We start from the raw sequence: 18,065 nt of genomic DNA, 5'->3' as shown, positions 1-18,065 counted from the left end.
GCTGATTGGTTTCTATGCAGAAGGGAGTCTGATTTTGGACTCTGCAGCTTTAGTAAATAAACCCCCTCGAATCTGGAGGAGTTGAAGCCTCCCATTCAAGTCTATGGTGACGCTCCTCAAACACCGGGCAGGCAAAGTTTGTGGGGCAGTAGCGGAGCGTTAATACCATTAAACTTCATTAAAGGCGTTTGTGGGTGCTTGGCAAACACCTCAGAAACAGGCATAGGGCATTTGGGAAGTGTTAAAACCGCTTCCCAAACGCCTGTCAAATGCTATAGGGGGCATTTGGCAAGAGTTAGAAATTAGTTAAGTGTGAACGAGCTTAGCAGTAATGTAAGCTTCAATAGGCTCTTAGCCACTGACCTGGAATAAGCAAAGTATGTGAAATCAGAACCTCTAAGTTCCATATAGGTTTTAGGGCAGTGATAGCCCATATTTTCATACAAGTTTACTTAAATGTATATTGTTCTGTAATGTAACCAGGATCATGTAAAAAACAGACTTCAGCACTAACAATAGGGGTGGGGTCGGGGGGGGGGGGGGGGGAAACGGCTGAACATGGCCAACCAGGATGAGAGAAAGATTTTTCTTTTATTTTTAATCCAAGTTTAGAATCTCAAGAACATCTGTTGCAATACTTCCTATTCCATACACTATCAATTTATCAATAGCCCCGTTGAAAATTGCCGGATACATTCCAAAGCCTGGGCCGACCTATGTTCAAAGACAGCAAAAAGCTAATTTTGTGGAGATAAAACAATTAAAAAAAATGATTATATATATTATACATACACACACACCTGCTTGTGGTGAGAAGAGTTGCTTGTGCTTAGATAGTGTCAGGTTTTCATGCTGCATAAGACACCAACATCACACCAGAGCGCACAGTGGTTGCAGTGTATTCGCCAAACGCATCCCAGGCGCTGCGTGCTCCAAGATGGATACATCAAGCAAAATGCAACACTAGTGTGTACTGGTGACTGCGATCGAACATTGTAAATTTATCTCACTCAGCGTTAACGCCGGCCAATGTCCAAATGGAGAAAACCAAACTTACAGCAAACCCTGTGTGCACACAAACTAATTGAAATTATATATAAATGCTTTAATAATTGCATAGCCTGCAATAAAGCTCAATAAAATTTGTAATGTACAGCGCTGAGCAAACCATTGGCGCTTCATAAATACTGTATAATAATAATAATACAACAGACCACTTTTCTAGCTTTAAGCATAGATATTCAAGTGAAAAAAAAAAACCCCCCAAAAACGCTTTAATAATAATAATAATAAAAAAAAATTTGCTCTATAGTTTTCTGGCTAAAACATGAATTGAAATAATAATATAACATAATGTATGTTTATTTCTAGAGGAAAGCTTGTTGTCATGTAACAGTAAACTAACTGAAACATCTGTTCACTACAGAATAGCAGAAGGATATTTGCATAAAGGCAAAGTTCCTTTGGCATGCAAATAAAATCCAAAGAAAAAAATAAATAATAATTGTAGATTGCTGGTTGCCTACCCAGTATAGAGACCCCACACCTCAGTTCATCCTTGGAAACAGCAGCGGATGAAGACACAGTGATACATGCATACAATACATGCTGACAACCGGCCGGCTCTCGTGCCGTGCTACTCACCGTTCATGCTGACAAGATTGCCCGCAGCACCATATTGCTCAGTGCAACAAGCAAAATAACATAGCGGGGAGTGTTTTTAATCCCAGCGGATAGAATAAGATCCCCTCGGTTTACAGAGCTCCGAGCAGCCAATGCTGGTGTTCCTGAGGAGCGCTAGGCTTATTCATGCTACACGCCACCCTGCAGAGCCGCTGTGCACTCCCTTATTTAACCCCGTGTGCTCCAGGTGTCACAGCAGGCACCGGGCAAAGGGTAAAAGAACCAGCTCCTCCACCTCAGAAATCATCATCTGGAGGGAAGAGGAATATGAAACAGAATAAGGGGGGGGGGGGGGGGGGGACTTAACCATGAAACAGTTAAGCTGCCTTTATTAAATCGGCCCTGTTTGTTTCTATGGCAACGTAAGCTCTGAATGATCAGTTTATTTGTACCCTTCCGAGTTATCCCCGCAAATCTTTAAATCTGCCCCTGCGGCCATGACTAGTGTGACATAACATAAGTGCTCTGGTAGCTACAAGCGACCCCCCCCCCCCCACTCAAGTATTCAGGGCATCAAAAAAAAAAAAAAAAATGCCAGGACACGAGTCCTGGTGATAGTTATGGGAGGCCAGGGGTTAAACAAGCTGTAAAGATGCATAGTTATACGTCATTGATGCATACGCTTAGCAAAAGATAATCATGGTGAATATTACCAAAAGTACTATATTAGAGCGCCATCGATTGGGTGATTATTACCAGAAGTACTATATTAGAGAGTCATAGATTGGGTGATTATTACCAGAAGTACTATATTAGAGCGCCATAGATTGGGTGATTATTACCAGAAGTACTATATTAGAGAGTCATAGATTGGGTGATTATTACCAGAAGTGCTATATTAGAGCGCCATAGATTGGGTGATTATTACCAAAAGTACTATATTAGAGCGCCATCGATTGGGTGATTATTACCAGAAGTACTATATTAGAGAGTCATAGATTGGGTGATTATTACCAGAAGTACTATATTAGAGCGCCATAGATTGGGTGATTATTACCACAAGTGCTATATTAGAGCGCCATAGATTGGGTGATTATTACCAGAAGTACTATATTAGAGAGTCATAGATTGGGTGATTATTACCAGAAGTGCTATATTAGAGCGCCATAGATTGGGTGATTATTACCAGAAGTACTATATTAGAGCGCCATAGATTGGGTGATTATTACCAGAAGTGCTATATTAGAGTGCCATAGATTGGGTGATTATTACCAGAAGTACTATATTAGAGCGCCATAGATTGGGTGATTATTACCAGAAGTACTATATTAGCGCGCCATAGATTGGGTGATTATTACCAGAAGTGCTATATTAGAGCGCCATCGATTGGGTGATTACCAGAAGTACTATATTAGAGCGCCATCGATTGGGTGATTATTACCACAAGTGCTATATTAGAGCGCCAGCGATTGGGTGATTATTACCACAAGTGCTATATTAGAGCGCCATAGATTGGGTGATTATTACCACAAGTGCTATATTAGAGCGCCAGCGATTGGGTGATTATTACCACAAGTGCTATATTAGAGCGCCATAGATTGGGTGATTATTACCACAAGTGCTATATTAGAGCGCCATAGATTGGGTGATTATTACCACAAGTGCTATATTAGAGCGCCATAGATTGGGTGATTATTACAAGTGCTATATTAGAGCGCCATCGATTGGGTGATTATTACCAGAAGTGCTATATTAGAGCGCCATCGATTGGGTGATTACCAGAAGTACTATATTAGAGCGCCATCGATTGGGTGATTATTACCACAAGTGCTATATTAGAGCGCCATCGATTGGGTGATTATTACCAGAAGTGCTATATTAGAGCGCCATCGATTGGGTGATTATTACAAGTGCTATATTAGAGTGCCATAGATTCTGGACTACATTTTCAGTACCTATGTGCTACTGAAATAACTGAAATCCAAGGGATGGTGCCATTGTCTACTACCACAATTGCAAGCAACTCTTAGGATGCCACAAAACAAGTCTTGATTGCAACTTTATTCGGAATGCACCAGCACCACCCCCAGAGAAGTTCATGGTCTCTACTAAACTCATATAGATAAAAGCAGTATATGGGCAATTTTGCTGGAAGCTAATCAATGGCTCTAAACTCAAAGTTTAGGTTTGCTATAAAGAATTAGGGAAAGATCTCAGAATGACCACAAAAAGGTACCCAAGTGCCATAAGAAAATCCATCAAGAATAAAAAGGTAACTTGACCAAAGTCAGGACCCCCAAATCCCTCCCCTGCCATTAAATGCATTCATTCCTGATTGGTATGATTGAATGCTTTTATTTTTTAAAGATGGCGCTGTGTATTTCTGAGTAACCCTGAAGTGATGTCAGGTTATTATTTCCGGGTTACTATTTAGCAGAGCTGATCAAAGCTGGTCCAGGCACTTCCCTCTGCATTCAATAGTAGTCAAGTGGTTAGTTAACTGCTCTGCTTACTATGACAAGAAAGCCGACTGCTGGCCCTAAAGAGAAAAAAAAAAAAAATACCGGGATGATGCCTGCAGCTGGTACAACAACTTGAAGTCCAGGGACATGGCTGCTTGGCAACTTGATCATTTATTTTTTATATTATTTTTTTAAATCAGTGGTTATTAAATGCCACCTAAAGAAAGCTATATACTGCATGTATCAAAACAATGATCTAAAATTCATTTGGGTACACTATTGCAATACGTTGTAATTGCCCAACTTTCCCAGCACTAAAATCTGAAGAATGGCCTGGTAATGAAAGTGTATATAAGCTGGCACTCAAAGGGTTAAACCAAACTGGCTCTCTGAATTCCACAGGCCGGCAAGGTGTCTTGACTGACATGAGCTGTTCCCAGACTGGTTCCACTTGCTGCTTGGAGTTGCTCTTTAACAAGCAGCGACTGAAGCTTCTACTTGCTCTTTGCCTTAATTGGAACAATAAATGAGAAGTTTGTAAACATGATCTAAGCCTTTGGTGTGGTGCTAGCTGACGCAGATCCCACTATGCGTTAATACTGGGGACAATGCAGTATTTGTCAAGTGCCTTGTGCCTGAAGCCTACACAGTACATGGGAGCCACTATGTGGGACACAGAGGCTGTCAAAGGATGCACAGAACAGCTGACGCACACAAGACTGGGAGGTAAACTGCGACTCGAGGAGAGAAGCTGATGGTCCCCATAGTAACTGATGATCTGGCCCTCTCAGGACCTCTCATTAAACTCGTCACTTGTTGCCGTCTCTTGCTATTGCTCGATTCTTGACTCATTCACATCACCTTTACCAAATCTTATCCAGCAAGTTTTGCACGTCCAAAATTACACTCTGGACTGACACAGAAGAGTGGCTTCTTAACGTGGAATTGGTACATGTAAAGAGTTTTGGTTTTTTTGTTTTTGTTTAAGCACATAAGTAACACTTTGCCTGTCAAAGACACCCACTAAAAGACTCTGCCACCATCTACCTACCTGTAGAGTCCCTAAACAGCTCTTGGTATCTTGTGTCTGAGCAGCTCACAAATTCCTATCCAGAACCTGTGGAGGGAATTGAGCATATGCAGCAAAGGGTGGGTTAAAGGACCAAGGCAGTGGAGGGAAACTTAAAGGGGTTGTAAATGGTGAAAGTTTTTTGCCTTCATGCATTCTATGGATGAAAGTAAAAAACCTTCCCTGTGCAGTATCCCCCAGCTCCCCCTCCCCCAATACTCACCTAAGCCCCCTCTTGATCCAGAGATGTGCACTGGAGTCTTGGCTGTCCCAGAACTCCCTCTTCTCATTGGTTGAGACAGAAGTGGGAGCCATTGGCTCCCGCTGCTGTCAAACACAGCAAATGAGCCAATGAGAAAAGAGCGGGGCTGAGTCACGACTCCATGTGTGAATGGAGTTACGGAGCAGTGGGTGCGCTCATAAGAAGCAGCTTGATGTAAGGGAACCAGACAGAATGGAGGATCCAGGCTGCTCTGTGCAAAACCTCTGCACACAGCAGGTAAGTATAGACATGTTAGGTATTTAAAAATAATTACAAAAACATTTCTGCCTTTAGAATCACTTTAAAGTGTAACCTTCACAGATCAGGCCCTCCTATCCCTCTTGTATTGAACTGTATTGTCTTCCATTATATTGTAAAGCGCTGAGCAAACTGTTGGCGCCATATAAATTCTGTATAATAATAATAATAATAAGTGGTACTAAAGCCTCAAGGTTTCTGTCTTCATGCATTCTCTTCATTACAGTAAAAAACCTTCTGTGTTCAGGATTTTAAATTTTTTCTTACTGGATAAATTAAAAAAGATCAGAACCCATTTTGCATTTACTGTTTTCTGGTCTTCTGTTAGGGGGACTTTCCTCTACTTTCTGCCCAAGTGGCAATGGTTTTACCACACAGGAACAAAGAAATAAAAATCTCAAAGGGTAAATTTTAGCTTTCCTGTTCTCTCCATCATCAGTTTTGTTTTTAAGTCTGAGATCATCTCACTCCCTGTCTAGTAAATGTAGATATGAAATCTTGAACCGATAATCTGGGCAGTAAAAATACAACAGGGGTCCTCATTTTATTTAAAAGAAAAAATATTTTTGTCTGGACATAAACCTCAATACATATCTAAAAATCACACTTTTTCCCCCTCTTTTAAGCATCAGGTGTTCATCTTTTATATATACATTCAATATTTGCTTTATAACAGGGGTAGCTGAAGCAGCAGCCAAACAGATATTACACCCCCTGTTGCTTTTGGTGGGTGCTACCACCTGTCAATCAAGACCAATTCAAGGAAAATGGGGCCACTCTGCAAGTGCCCCATAACTGCATGCTTTTGCGGGGTCCAAGGGGTTAAAGCAGGTGGTGAGAAACCAACACACTGCTGCCTGTTTAACCCCTTATTCGCTGTACTGCACAAGGTTGCAGGGCACTTGAATGGGTTCTGCTTGGCAGGTGCTACACCCACAAACCCTGACAGGGTGTAGGAGCCGGCAATACAGAGGAGACATCAACTTATGTGGCTCTTGCTCCATACTACAGCTCCAACTTTACAAGTAGTCCCTCTGCACTGCACTCTGATGCTCAGAGACGGCAGGGTCATCAAGCCCTGACCGTGATCTACTGGTTGCTGACCCCCGCTTTATAAACATTTAGTACATGGCAAAGAATTCTAGGTGTTCACTGTGTTGAAAGCACAGGTGATAAAGCTTGCTTTGTTTGCCAACTGGCAACCTCAGACAGCGCCATCTGATAATGGAGAAGTCACTACTTTGTTCATTCCTTAGAGACAATTAACAGATCTATAAATGGAGGACAGGCAGATGAATTAAAGGTCTCTCCTTCATTCATACTTCATTTTTCATTCAAATAAACTATAATACAGGTTTTATGAATGGAGGCGTGGGGAGAAAGGGGTGGGCATGGTCAACATTGATGGGCGCATATGACAGCTCTTTTAACCCCTGCCGCACCAGGAAAATTAGGGTGGCAGGGGTAGAAGGGAGGATCAGAGAAGGAGGATTTAAACCAAGACAGAAGCCTGCAGCACAAGCAACATGTCACATTGGTTGTAAGCAATGACCCTTGTGCTGATTTTTTTTTTTTTTTTGTTCTGACTAAACTTAAGATTTAAGTAAAAGAGTTTTGCTGCGATTCCTGCAGACATCTGGACAAATGTCAGGAACAATTTGGATAAGATCTTGAATGCGTAAAGTGAATGTTATGTACAGCAGAAGTTGGGAGATCTCTTGGGTTGCTCAGTGATCATTTCCGTTTCTCATCAGAAAAGGGAAGTTCCTCTGCCGAACATTGGATTAGCCATGGAAATAAAAGTTGTATCAGGTTCTGGGGCTATGCAAATTCTGAGATATTATCTTCCAGTACTTCTCATTTCAGGAAGAGATCTGGTTATAAATGGCCACCTCTACACAGAAGGTCTCCATCCGCTACTGCTCATGGCATTCAGATATGGTGGAAGCTGTTAGCACAGATTACGATTATTATTATACAGTATTTATATAGCGCAAAAACGTTTGCTCAGCGCTGTACATTATAGTGGGGGACAGTACATGAGACAATACAGTAATAATACAAGACACGAGGTGTTCGAGGGCCCTGGCCCTTGGAGCTCACAATCTAGGAGGATAAGTTATATTAATAATAATACTACTTACTATGGGCCTTAAAGCTGACTACACACCATCACAATTGTTTGCAATTTGATCATAATTTGTTACTTTTTTGGGTAAATGTAATTGGCCTTGAAGAATTAAACACACTAATTACATTAAAAAGAGCATTGTGCACTCCAAGTGATGGAACTGCTGCAGTATTTAAAACAACAAAAAATAATATCACTATGAAGATACGGTGCATTCCTAAAGTATTCAGACCCCCTTTACTTTTTTCAGTGATTTTATGTTGCAGCCTGATACTACAATTGTTTAATTTTTTTTCTCATTAAACCCTTGGCGCCGAGTGTACGCATATATGCGGCCCCACTGATCTAGGCTTTTTCCATGGGGCTGTAAATATTTGTATCTGTCTTTGTGCTTTGAGCACGCCACACAGCATGCTCCCAGCAGAGACCAGGGTCTCATCATGAGCCTCGGGTCCCATATTAACGATCAGGACCTGGAACTCCCTGTTCCGGGTCACCGGTCATCTGTGATAGCCTCTGACTGGCTATCACAGTGATCAGTCAGTGAAGATAAATACCTAGATGAAGGATAGATCTAGGTCAGTGCCAGGGTTAGTGTTTGGGTCAAGTAAGGGTCAAAGGTCATGGTCAGTATATTTTGGGCAGGATTTAAAGAGAGGAAATAAAAAAAAAAAAAAATACAACGTAACATCACATGTATGTGGACGATTGCCAGGAGCAGGATCATTTTTTTGAGTTGTTCTTTGGTGGTAGGTTATGGTAGTAACAAAAAATATACAGCTAAATTATAAAAACATTTTTTTCCCACTATTTTGGGCCACTTTTCCTTTGAAAATAATAAAAAAAAAAAATTCAGGAGATATCCTCTACCATTTACCAAATGAAAGCCCAATTTGTCCTGACAGAACAAGGTATAATCCACCAGGCACAAAGTAATTGTTATGATCTGTACGGTTTTACTATCACATGCCAAACTTGCAAAACTGTGCTTAGGCTTTAACCATTTACCCTTCAGAGGATTTAACCCCCTTCCTGACCAGGCCCAATATTTGTGTTACAGAGCTGCATTACTTTAACTGACAATTGCGCGGTCATGCACCGCAGCACCCAAAATGAAATTTACGTCCTTTTTTCACCCCACAAATACAGCTTTCTTTTGGTGGTATTTGATCACCTATGCGGTTATTTTTTGCGCTATAAAAAGAAACCAAAAACTAAATTTTGAAGAAGAAAAAAAAAAAAGAAAACTAAACATTTTTTACTTTTTGCTATTGAAAGTGTCCAGTACACAATAAAACAAAAAAAAAACCAAAACAAATTTCGTCATAAATTTAGGCCAAAATGTATTCTGCTACATGCCTTTGCTAAAAAAAAATCCCAATACATGTAAATTAATTGGTTTACGTGAAAGTTATAGCGTCTACAAAATGGCGGTACTGTATATATACACTGGGATTTTTATTTTTTACTAGTAATGGTGGCAATCAGCAACTTATAGCGGGACTGCGGCAGGCATTCTGACACTGGGGGGAATTGACTTGGTGTCACTGACATCTCCAGTGACACCAATACAGTGATCAGTGCTAATAAAAATCACTGACACTGTACGAATGGCACTGGGCAGGGAGGGGTTAACATGTGGGGCAATCAAAGGGTAATTGTGTGCTGTGTGTTTCACTGTAAGCACACTGCTTTGCATGCATACTGTGCAGGAGCTGACGGGAGAGCAACGCTCCTCAATCACTGGGTGCCGGTAATTAATCACTGGCTGGGACCCGGGGATTGACAGCACGCCCCCCCCCCCCCCCAAATCCAGAAATGCAATCACGTATATATGTGATTTTGCGCACCCCTCCCACCCTGTAGCAGTATATTTGCTATAAGGCGGCGGAAAATCGGTTATCATTTGTTTTACCCTCAGCCACTAACTGGTTACTCTACATTCAGTACTCCATAATGACAAAGTGAAAACAGAATTTTAGAAATGTTAGCAAATTTATGAAAAAGGAGAACTGAAATATCACACGTACTTAAGTATTCACATTCAGTACATTGTTGAAGCACCTTTGGCAGCAATTATATTCTCAATTCTTTTTGGATATGATGCCACAAACACCTGGATTGGTGGATTTTCTGCCATCTTCTTTGCAAATTCTCTAAGCTCAGTCAGGTTGGATGGGGACCATCTGTGGATAGCCATTTTCAGGTCTCTCCAGAGATGTACAATAGGGTTCTATCCAAAACTCTGGCTGGGCCCTTCTAGGACATTCACAGAGTTGTCCCGAAGCCATTGCGGCGTTTTCTTGGCTGTGTGCTTAGGATCGTTGCCATGTTGGAAAGTGAACCTTTGGCCCCAGGTCCTGAGGGTTTACTCAACAGGTTTTCATTGAGGATCTCTCTGTACTTTGCTCTATTCAGCTTTTCCTCAACCCTGGCCAATCTCCCAGTCCCTGCTGCTGAAACCCTCCCCCCCCCCCCAGCATGATGCTGCCACCACCATGCTTCACTGTTGGGATGGTATTGGGAAGGTCTTGTAACTTCCAGAAAAAGCGTTTAGAATTGAGGCCAAACAGTTCAACCACCGTTTCATCAGACAAGCGAATCTTGTTCCCCACAGGCAAAGTCCTTCAGGTGCTTTTTTTTTGCAAATTCCAAGTGGGCTTTCCTGTGTTTGGCTAGATGGAAGCCTTTCCTTGGTGCAACTCAGCCATAAAGCCCAGATTGGTGGAGGGCTGCAGTGATGGTTGTCCTTTTGGAACTTTGTCCCATTTCCACACAGGATCTCTGGAGATCAGTCAAGGTGACCATCGGGTTCTGGACCACCTCTCTTACTAAGGCCCCTCTCCCCCATCGCTCAGTCTGGCCAGGTGACAAGCTCTTGGAAGAGTCCTAGTTATGCTAAACTACTTCCATCTGAGAATTATAGAGGACGCTGCACTCTTGGGAACCTTTGTGCAGCTGAAATTTTTATGTAGCCTTCCCCAGACCTGTGTCTTGCGGACCTGTGTTTTGTCTCTGACCTCTGCAGGCAGTTCCTTTGACCTCATGGCTTTTGCTCGGATACAGTATGCACGGTCAGCTGTGAGGCCTTTCATAGAGGTGTATGCCTTTTCAAATCATGTTCGAGAATGCTTTATGAATGCACTCTATATTAAACTCACATTTATATGGTGTTAAATATGACTGCTGTGCATTTCCCCCTGGGAATTTCCTATATTGCTATAGACACATTTGCTCCCTGTGATGTTCAGGGTTATCCACCATCACATTGTCCATGGTGCCTAGTACATCCAAACGAGTCCAGGTGTGAATTATGTCCATGTCAGTTCTTTTGGTCACTTTTCTGCCTCCTGCTCTAGCTTACGGAACCGCGGAGGACCACCTGAGCAAGGAAAGCTGCTGTCGCACTTTTATTTGTAGGTAGTACTGAGTCAGCGGTGACTGGTCAGTAGCACGGCCCATTAGAAACTGTAAGCTTGTATGTGCCTGTTCAATGTTCTGAGGCACAGAAGCTTGTAAACCACAATGGGAGCATGCATACAAAGTTGACAATGCAAAAAAAAATCATTGGGACAGCAAGTGGAGATAGTCATACTACTAGCAGGGTGAACAGCGTAGAATTGACTGAAAGCAAAAGGCAAGAGACTAAAAGAGTAAAACTACTGATATTAAAGTGGTCGTAAAGGCTGTAGGGTTTTTATCTTCATGCATTCTATTGCATGAGGGGGCAGGTCCGAGCCACGCTGTGTGTGTGAATAGACAATATCCATTCACAGGAGCGCAGCCAAGAAGCGAGCCTGTTCAAGTGCCCCCATAACATGAGGCTTGCTATTGGAGTCACTTGTTGGGGGGGGGGGGGGGGGGGGTCAGGAGGAGCCAGGACCGACAACGGGATACTCAAAAAGAAGAGGATCAGGGCTACTCTGTACAAAACCATTACACTGAACAAATAAGTATGACATATCTGTTTTTTTGTATTTTTTAAAAATAACCTTTAGAAACACTTTAATGCTTACTTCCACTGCTTTGTAATATGTTTGATTAAAGTGTAAGTATAATAAATGCGCACAAAAAAGAAAGAAAGAAAAAAAAAAAAAAAAAAAAAAAGATTTGAGGGCCTATGGAAAGCTCAAGGTATAAGAAGATGAATAAAAAAAATATACTAATGACCAATACATATTGTCCCATGTATTAAACCCATACAGCTACCAAAGTACAATATTTTTGCAAGTATGTGTGACCCCCTCTGTCATTTCATATCAGCATACAAGTACATTATAGTACATATGTAGTTTAAAAAAAAAAACAGAAAAAAAAAAAAGTGATCCACTGCCAATAGATGCTAATAGAAAGTTCAATACCAGCAACGTGCTCAGTTGCACATATAGCTCCCAGCTGCTGATTAACAGGAAACTTACTTGCTCTGTCCCACTGCAAGGTGCTTTCAGAAACCAGCTGGCCCTCTTGTTCAAGGGCCGTCCTCTGTTCTTGTGTGCTGTGCTTCCCATTTCGATGGAACAATCTGTTGGCAAAGCCCTCTAATTTCTGCAGGGCTGTCGAGGTGCTAGCGGCCTGAAGACTTTCGTTGTATGATGCCATACATACAGGTATTTTTGGGAAAGTGGCTACAAACAGCTCTATAACTTAAGACGAGGGGTGGAGAAATAAAAAAAAAAAAAAGAAAGAAAAAAACACCCTGCAGAGCAAAAAGCGTCTTGTACTTCCTGTTTGTCTGTGTGCACAAAACCACCGCGGCTGCTACTGGTTCCCCTAGAAAACTTACTTGCTGCGGGCTTATTTCAGCTTTGCTTGTGCTGCATTTATCTGCTTAGTTTTGAAGTGGCTTTCTTACAAAAAAAAAAAAATGACAACTGCTCAATATATTACCTGCCTTTAGCACAGTCCCAGCGAAGCAAGGCTAAAATAATGAAGATCTTTCTTGCAGTTCTGCAAAGAGAAGTGTTCTCAAATGACAAAGCTGCAAGCTCTCCCATAGGTCACTGATGCCCTCAGGGCTTATGAATCTGTAGTTATGTTATTAGGTATCCTAGCCACATATCTGTGACAAAGGGATGAGTTCAGAAAGAGAATGTCACATAATTACCTGACTACACCTTAGAAAGAAAATGCTTCTTTTGGACACTAGGTGGTGCTCTGTCTGACAAGTGAGAGGCCCAATCATGTTACTTTTATTCCAACTTTATATAAAACTGTATCTTTGGTACTAATTGTTCTGTATAGCATGCCCATTGATCTTCTCTGATGGTTTCGGAGGACTGCAAGATTGAGATTATACATTAAAGAGGAGCTCCACCCCAAAAGGGGAAGTTCCGCTTTGAGCCTTTGAACCCTGCTCCCCATTAAGGATTGGCACCTTTGTGAGTGGGGGGGGGGAGCGGGCACCCGCTCCCACTTCCGTTGCGATCGCCTAGGCGATCGGAAGTGAAAGTTGCCCTCCTCCCCTCCCTGTAGTCTTCTGGGACACGTGAAAGGTCCCAGGAGACTACGGGGCCATTGACAAAGCACAGCGCTTCTCTCGCATGCGCAGTGGGCACCCAGCTGTGAAGCCGCGAGCTGTCACAGCCGGGTGCCCACACTAAAGATGCCGGCACCAGGGAGAGAAGACGGCCGGTGAAACCAGACATGGCGAGGACACCGCTGGACCGAGGAACAGGTAAGTATCTGTATTTTAAAAGTCAGCAGCTACAGTTTTTGTTTACAGAAGTTACAACAAGAGGCAACATTTTTTGTACCTTAATGCAGGAAATGCAATAAAGTAAAAACATTTCCCCTTTAGAAGCACTTTAAATTACTTAAATATTCTAAACAAGTTTCAACTTGTTTAGAATATAAGTGCTTCTAAAGGGAAAATGTTTTTTTTTAATGCATTTCCTGCATTAAGGTACAAAAAAAATGTACAAAAAATGTTGTAACTTCTGAAAGCACTTTAAAACAAGTCCCTATTCATCCATGCAAAGGAATAGAGCCACCCTAAAAACAGAAGAGAATAGGAAGGTTTAAAGTGCATGGAGTGACAGAAGGAAATAGCACATATAGTGAGCGCAGATGTGTGCTGCTACTCCGTTATTTCGTAAATTGAGGGTTTATGAACACTTTAATCTAGTCTACAGCTACAAAGGGCAGCAGTACCTTGCTTTTAAAGCTCTTGTTTGTAAAGGGCTACTCTGTCCTCGGGGTGACAACGCTGCTGAATAATTTCAATACCGAACAAAGGAGTTGTCACCCTATTAAAAAGGGGAAAGATAACAGATCTAGTGGCAGGAACAGGTATGTAAATGTTATTACACAGGGGATCCGATATAAAAAATTAAATAAAAAACTGGGCTGTGTTACCCCAGCGAAAGATATCATTTACTGTACATCACTTTTGATCCGGCACACAGTTCCATTTCAAATCGACAGCCAAAAAACGTAAATGTATTTTATTGGGACTTCATGTGATAGACCAACACAAAGTGGCACATAATTGTGGAAGGAAAATGATAAATGGTTTTCAACATCTTTTACAAATAAATATCTGAAAAGTGTGGCATGCATTTGTATTGAGCCCCCTTTACTCTGATACCCCTAACTAAAATCTAGTGGAACCAAATGCCTTCAGAAATCACCTAATTAGTAAATAGAGTCCACCTTGTGTAATTTAATCTCAGTATAAGTACAGATGTTCTGTGAAGCCCTCAGAGGTTTGTTAGAGAACATTAGTGAACAAACAGCATCATGAAGACCAAGGAACACACCAGACAGGTCAGGGATAAAATTGTGGAGAAGTTTAAAGCAGGGTTAGGTTATAAGAAAAAATGATCCCAAGCTTTGACCATCTCACGGAGCACTGTTGAATCAGTCAACCCGAAAACGGAAAGAGTATGGCACAACTGCAAACCTACCAAGACATGGCCGTCCACCTAAACTGACAGGCCGGGCAAGGAGAGCATTCATCAAAGAAGCAGCCAAGAGGCCCATGGTAACTGGGAGGAGCTGCAGAGATCCACAGCTCAGGTGGGAGAATCTGTCCACAGGACAACTATTCGTTGTACACTACACAAATCTGGCCTTTATGGAAGAGAGGCAAGAAGAAATTAATTGTTGAAAGAGAGCCATAAAAAGTCCTGTTTGCAGTTTGCAAGCAGATGTGTTGGGGACAGCAAACATGTGGAAGAAGGTGCTCTGGTCAGATGACACCAAAATTTCTTTCACTTTTTGACCTAAAGGCAAAATGCTGTGCGTCGGTAAACTAACACTGCACATTACCCTGAGCACACCATCCCCACCGTGAAACATGGTGGTGGCAGCATCATGTTGTGTTGATACTTTTCACAGCAGGGACAGGAAAGCTGGTCAGAGTTGATGGGAAGATGGATGGAGCTAAATACAGCAAACTTGAAAAAAAACCTGTTAGTCTGCAAAAGACTTGAGACTGGAGCAGAGGTTCACCTTCCAGCAGGACAACGACCTGAAACATACATCCAGAGCTACAATGGAATGGTTTGGATCAAAGCATATTCATGTGTTAGAATGGCCCAGTCAAAGTCCAGACCTAAATCCAATTGAGAATCTGTGGTAAGACTTGAAAACTGCTGTTCACAGACGCTCTCCATCCAATCTGACAGAGCTTGAGCTATTTTGCAAAGGAATAGACAAAAATGTCCCTCTCTAGAAGTGCATAGCTGGTAGAGACATCCCCAAAAAGACTTGCAGCTGGAATTGCAGGGGTGGTTCTACAAAGTATTGACTCAGTATTGACCATTTATCATTTTACTTCCACTTCACAATTATGTGCCACTTTGTGTTAGTCTATTACATAAAATCTTAATAAAAAACATTTACGTTTTTGGTTGTAACATGACAAAATGTGGAAAATTTCAAGGGGTATGATAACTTTTTCAAGGCATTGTATATATGTAGCAGGAATGGGGGCAGCTTTAGTTAAGAAGTCAAACATTTTTAAGACTGAAGTTGCTTGAACGTGACTACATTTAGTAGAAAGCTGCTGTGTATAGCCAACATCAGGCATTTCATAAGCTTTCCTGGGTGGGCTTATAGCAACTCCACTCGACTCTCTGCAGTGCAACATCCCTCTCATTCTCCAGTGTGTATGGCCAGGTCTGCTATGGGATGAAAGAAGGGGGTGAGCTTGGAACCACTGAACACCCTTGTCTGCATTTTTACAAACTTACCTAAAAGGGCCAATCAAAGTCTGAGGATACCGACAGCCATAAAGATGTACCAATGGAACTGTCAGCTGTGCAAAATAAATGGCAGGATTACTAGAGATATTTGGCAGCTTAGGCCTTTATCCCTTGAGCAAATGCCAAAATTGTAATGGCTGACTGAATGGTACCTTCAGTTTCTGTATCACTAAACTCAGGCCTCTAAGAAGTGTAGGAAAATGCTGTACTTCGCTGGTAGAATTTCTCGCTTCCTGCACTCTCCTCTCCAGCCACCATTTTTGGTTCATTTTCATTCTAATTATAGCTCACCGCTGGCTGTGAATGTTCCCATGGAGATTTCCGCCTGTTTACACGAGACATTTCCTGCTCTAGTTTTTCAGAGCTTGAAGGCTACGGAGCTTCCACTTACAGCTAATACCAGAATTCCCTCTACACAGGAACATAATCATAACAAGGCAGACTAACAACATGGAGCCCTTTCATCTCTACATATGAAGGGTGATTTATACCAGCTACGCTTTCAAATTCTGATGACGGTAGAATTTTTTTTTTTAAAGTACCAGGGGGGAAAACATTTGTCTAGTGCACACAAATGGCAATAATTGAGACAAAGCATTAATAAAAACCCTGAACCTTGCTTGTCTCTACTCTCCCTGGACAGGTTCTGCAGGGAGGATTAGAGAGGATCCCACTGGACAGAGTAGAAGCCGTGTCTATAAATAGCAAGCATATGACAAGGGGAGGGAGTGACAGCAAACTAATCTTCATTTCCTTCCACAGTGAGGAGCTCTGCTGCCACCTACTGCACAAATGGCAGAATGCACACAAAAATGAAACTTGCATCTACCGCTGGATAACACTTTGGAATTTAAGCATCTTTTAAATGGATATCTTGTTACATACCTTGTCGTGTAACCAAGGACACTGAACGCACTACAGACATCCTAAAAGAACATCTAAAAGTACACATTAGGCCTCTAATACAGGGGTCTCCAAACTTTTTTTTTTTTTTTCAGAAAAAGGCAAGTTTACTGTCCTTAAGACTTTAGGTGGAAAGACAGTGTCAGTGGGAGGAATAGTGGCTCATCATTGGGGTCAGTGGGAGAAAGAGTATCTGATATCAGTAAGAGGAACAGAGGAAAGGCTGCATAAAGGCAAGCAAAGGGCAGCAGTTTGGAGACCTTCAAACAAAAAATAAAAAGAAAAAAAAAATTAACCTAATTTCCTCTTTTTTTTTTTTTTTAAAAAAAAAAGCAGTTTCATTCTCATCCCACTGCCTCCTGAGATACAGATGTCACATATCCAAGGAGAAATTACTTCCCCATTCACAGACCGGGGTAGTAAACAGACATGGTTTTGTGGATTCAATAGGCCATAGAAGAAGGATAAAAACTGCTCTGGTCCATAGACTGCGTCCAAGCATGAAAGTTTTGGTGGTTAAGAGAAACCCAATGAAAATCAGAGCAGACAGAAGAATATGGAGAAGCTGCACATGGCAACCAATCAGCCGCTGCTTGTCTGGTTAAGCTTTGAAAACGAAAATAGAAGCCGATTTGTTTGCCATGGACAGCTGCTCCATATTCTGTCTGCTCCAGTTTGGATAAATTCGCCTCAAGAATGATTAGTCTTTACATTGTAATTGAGAAGGCTCACTTGCAAAAATAATGTCTGCAACTTTATATAAAAAAAAAAAAAAAAAGTTATAAAGGCTTTTTTTTTTTTGTAAAATACCAAACAGGTTTATACTTACCTGCTCTGTGCAATGGTATTCCAGGAAGACATCCCACCTCTTCTGGGGTCCCCCATTGGCACTCTAGGCTCCTCCTCTTCTGTGTGCACCATCATAGCAAGCTGCTTGCTATGGAGGCACAAGTGTGAGGTCACTCCCGATCTGGGCATCGTGCATCCATAGGAACACAGTACGGCTCGGCCCGTCCCCCTCTCACAACATTTGATTGACAGCAACAGGAGTCAATGGCTCCCGCTTCTGCCTCTGTGTCCTGCAAGGAGAGAGAGAGACCGACCAATGCCACTGCAAATGGGCATTGTGCTGGATCGAGAGAGGTCTCTG

The 18,065-nt window shown here is 41.9% G+C and overlaps 1 protein-coding gene across 3 annotated transcripts in view; it reads right to left on the bottom strand.

The window, feature by feature from the left end:
* The window catches only part of PRKACB (protein kinase cAMP-activated catalytic subunit beta), a 139,188-nt gene that overhangs the window by 77,864 nt on the left and 43,259 nt on the right, over positions 1-18,065 (bottom strand). Inside the window, exon 1 of one of the 3 annotated variants that reach the window (XM_089684391.1) lies at positions 12,224-12,474. The exons of 1 other annotated variant lie outside the window; for it this stretch is intronic. In XM_089684391.1, coding sequence (XP_089540517.1) covers positions 12,224-12,404 — 181 coding nt within the window. In that variant the 5' untranslated portion in view covers positions 12,405-12,474. Of the gene's footprint in view, positions 1-1,644; positions 1,901-12,223; positions 12,475-18,065 lie in introns of those variants that run through there. One more of the 3 variants, XM_089684393.1, reaches the window with a different exon arrangement.

The sequence above is a fragment of the Staurois parvus genome, unplaced genomic scaffold (genome assembly GCF_062004578.1).
Source record: "Staurois parvus isolate SC_StPar_1 unplaced genomic scaffold, SC_StPar_1.0 ptg000347l, whole genome shotgun sequence".
Taxonomy (NCBI): Eukaryota; Metazoa; Chordata; class Amphibia; order Anura; family Ranidae; genus Staurois; species Staurois parvus.
This window is presented reverse-complemented; position numbering and strand designations above follow the sequence as displayed.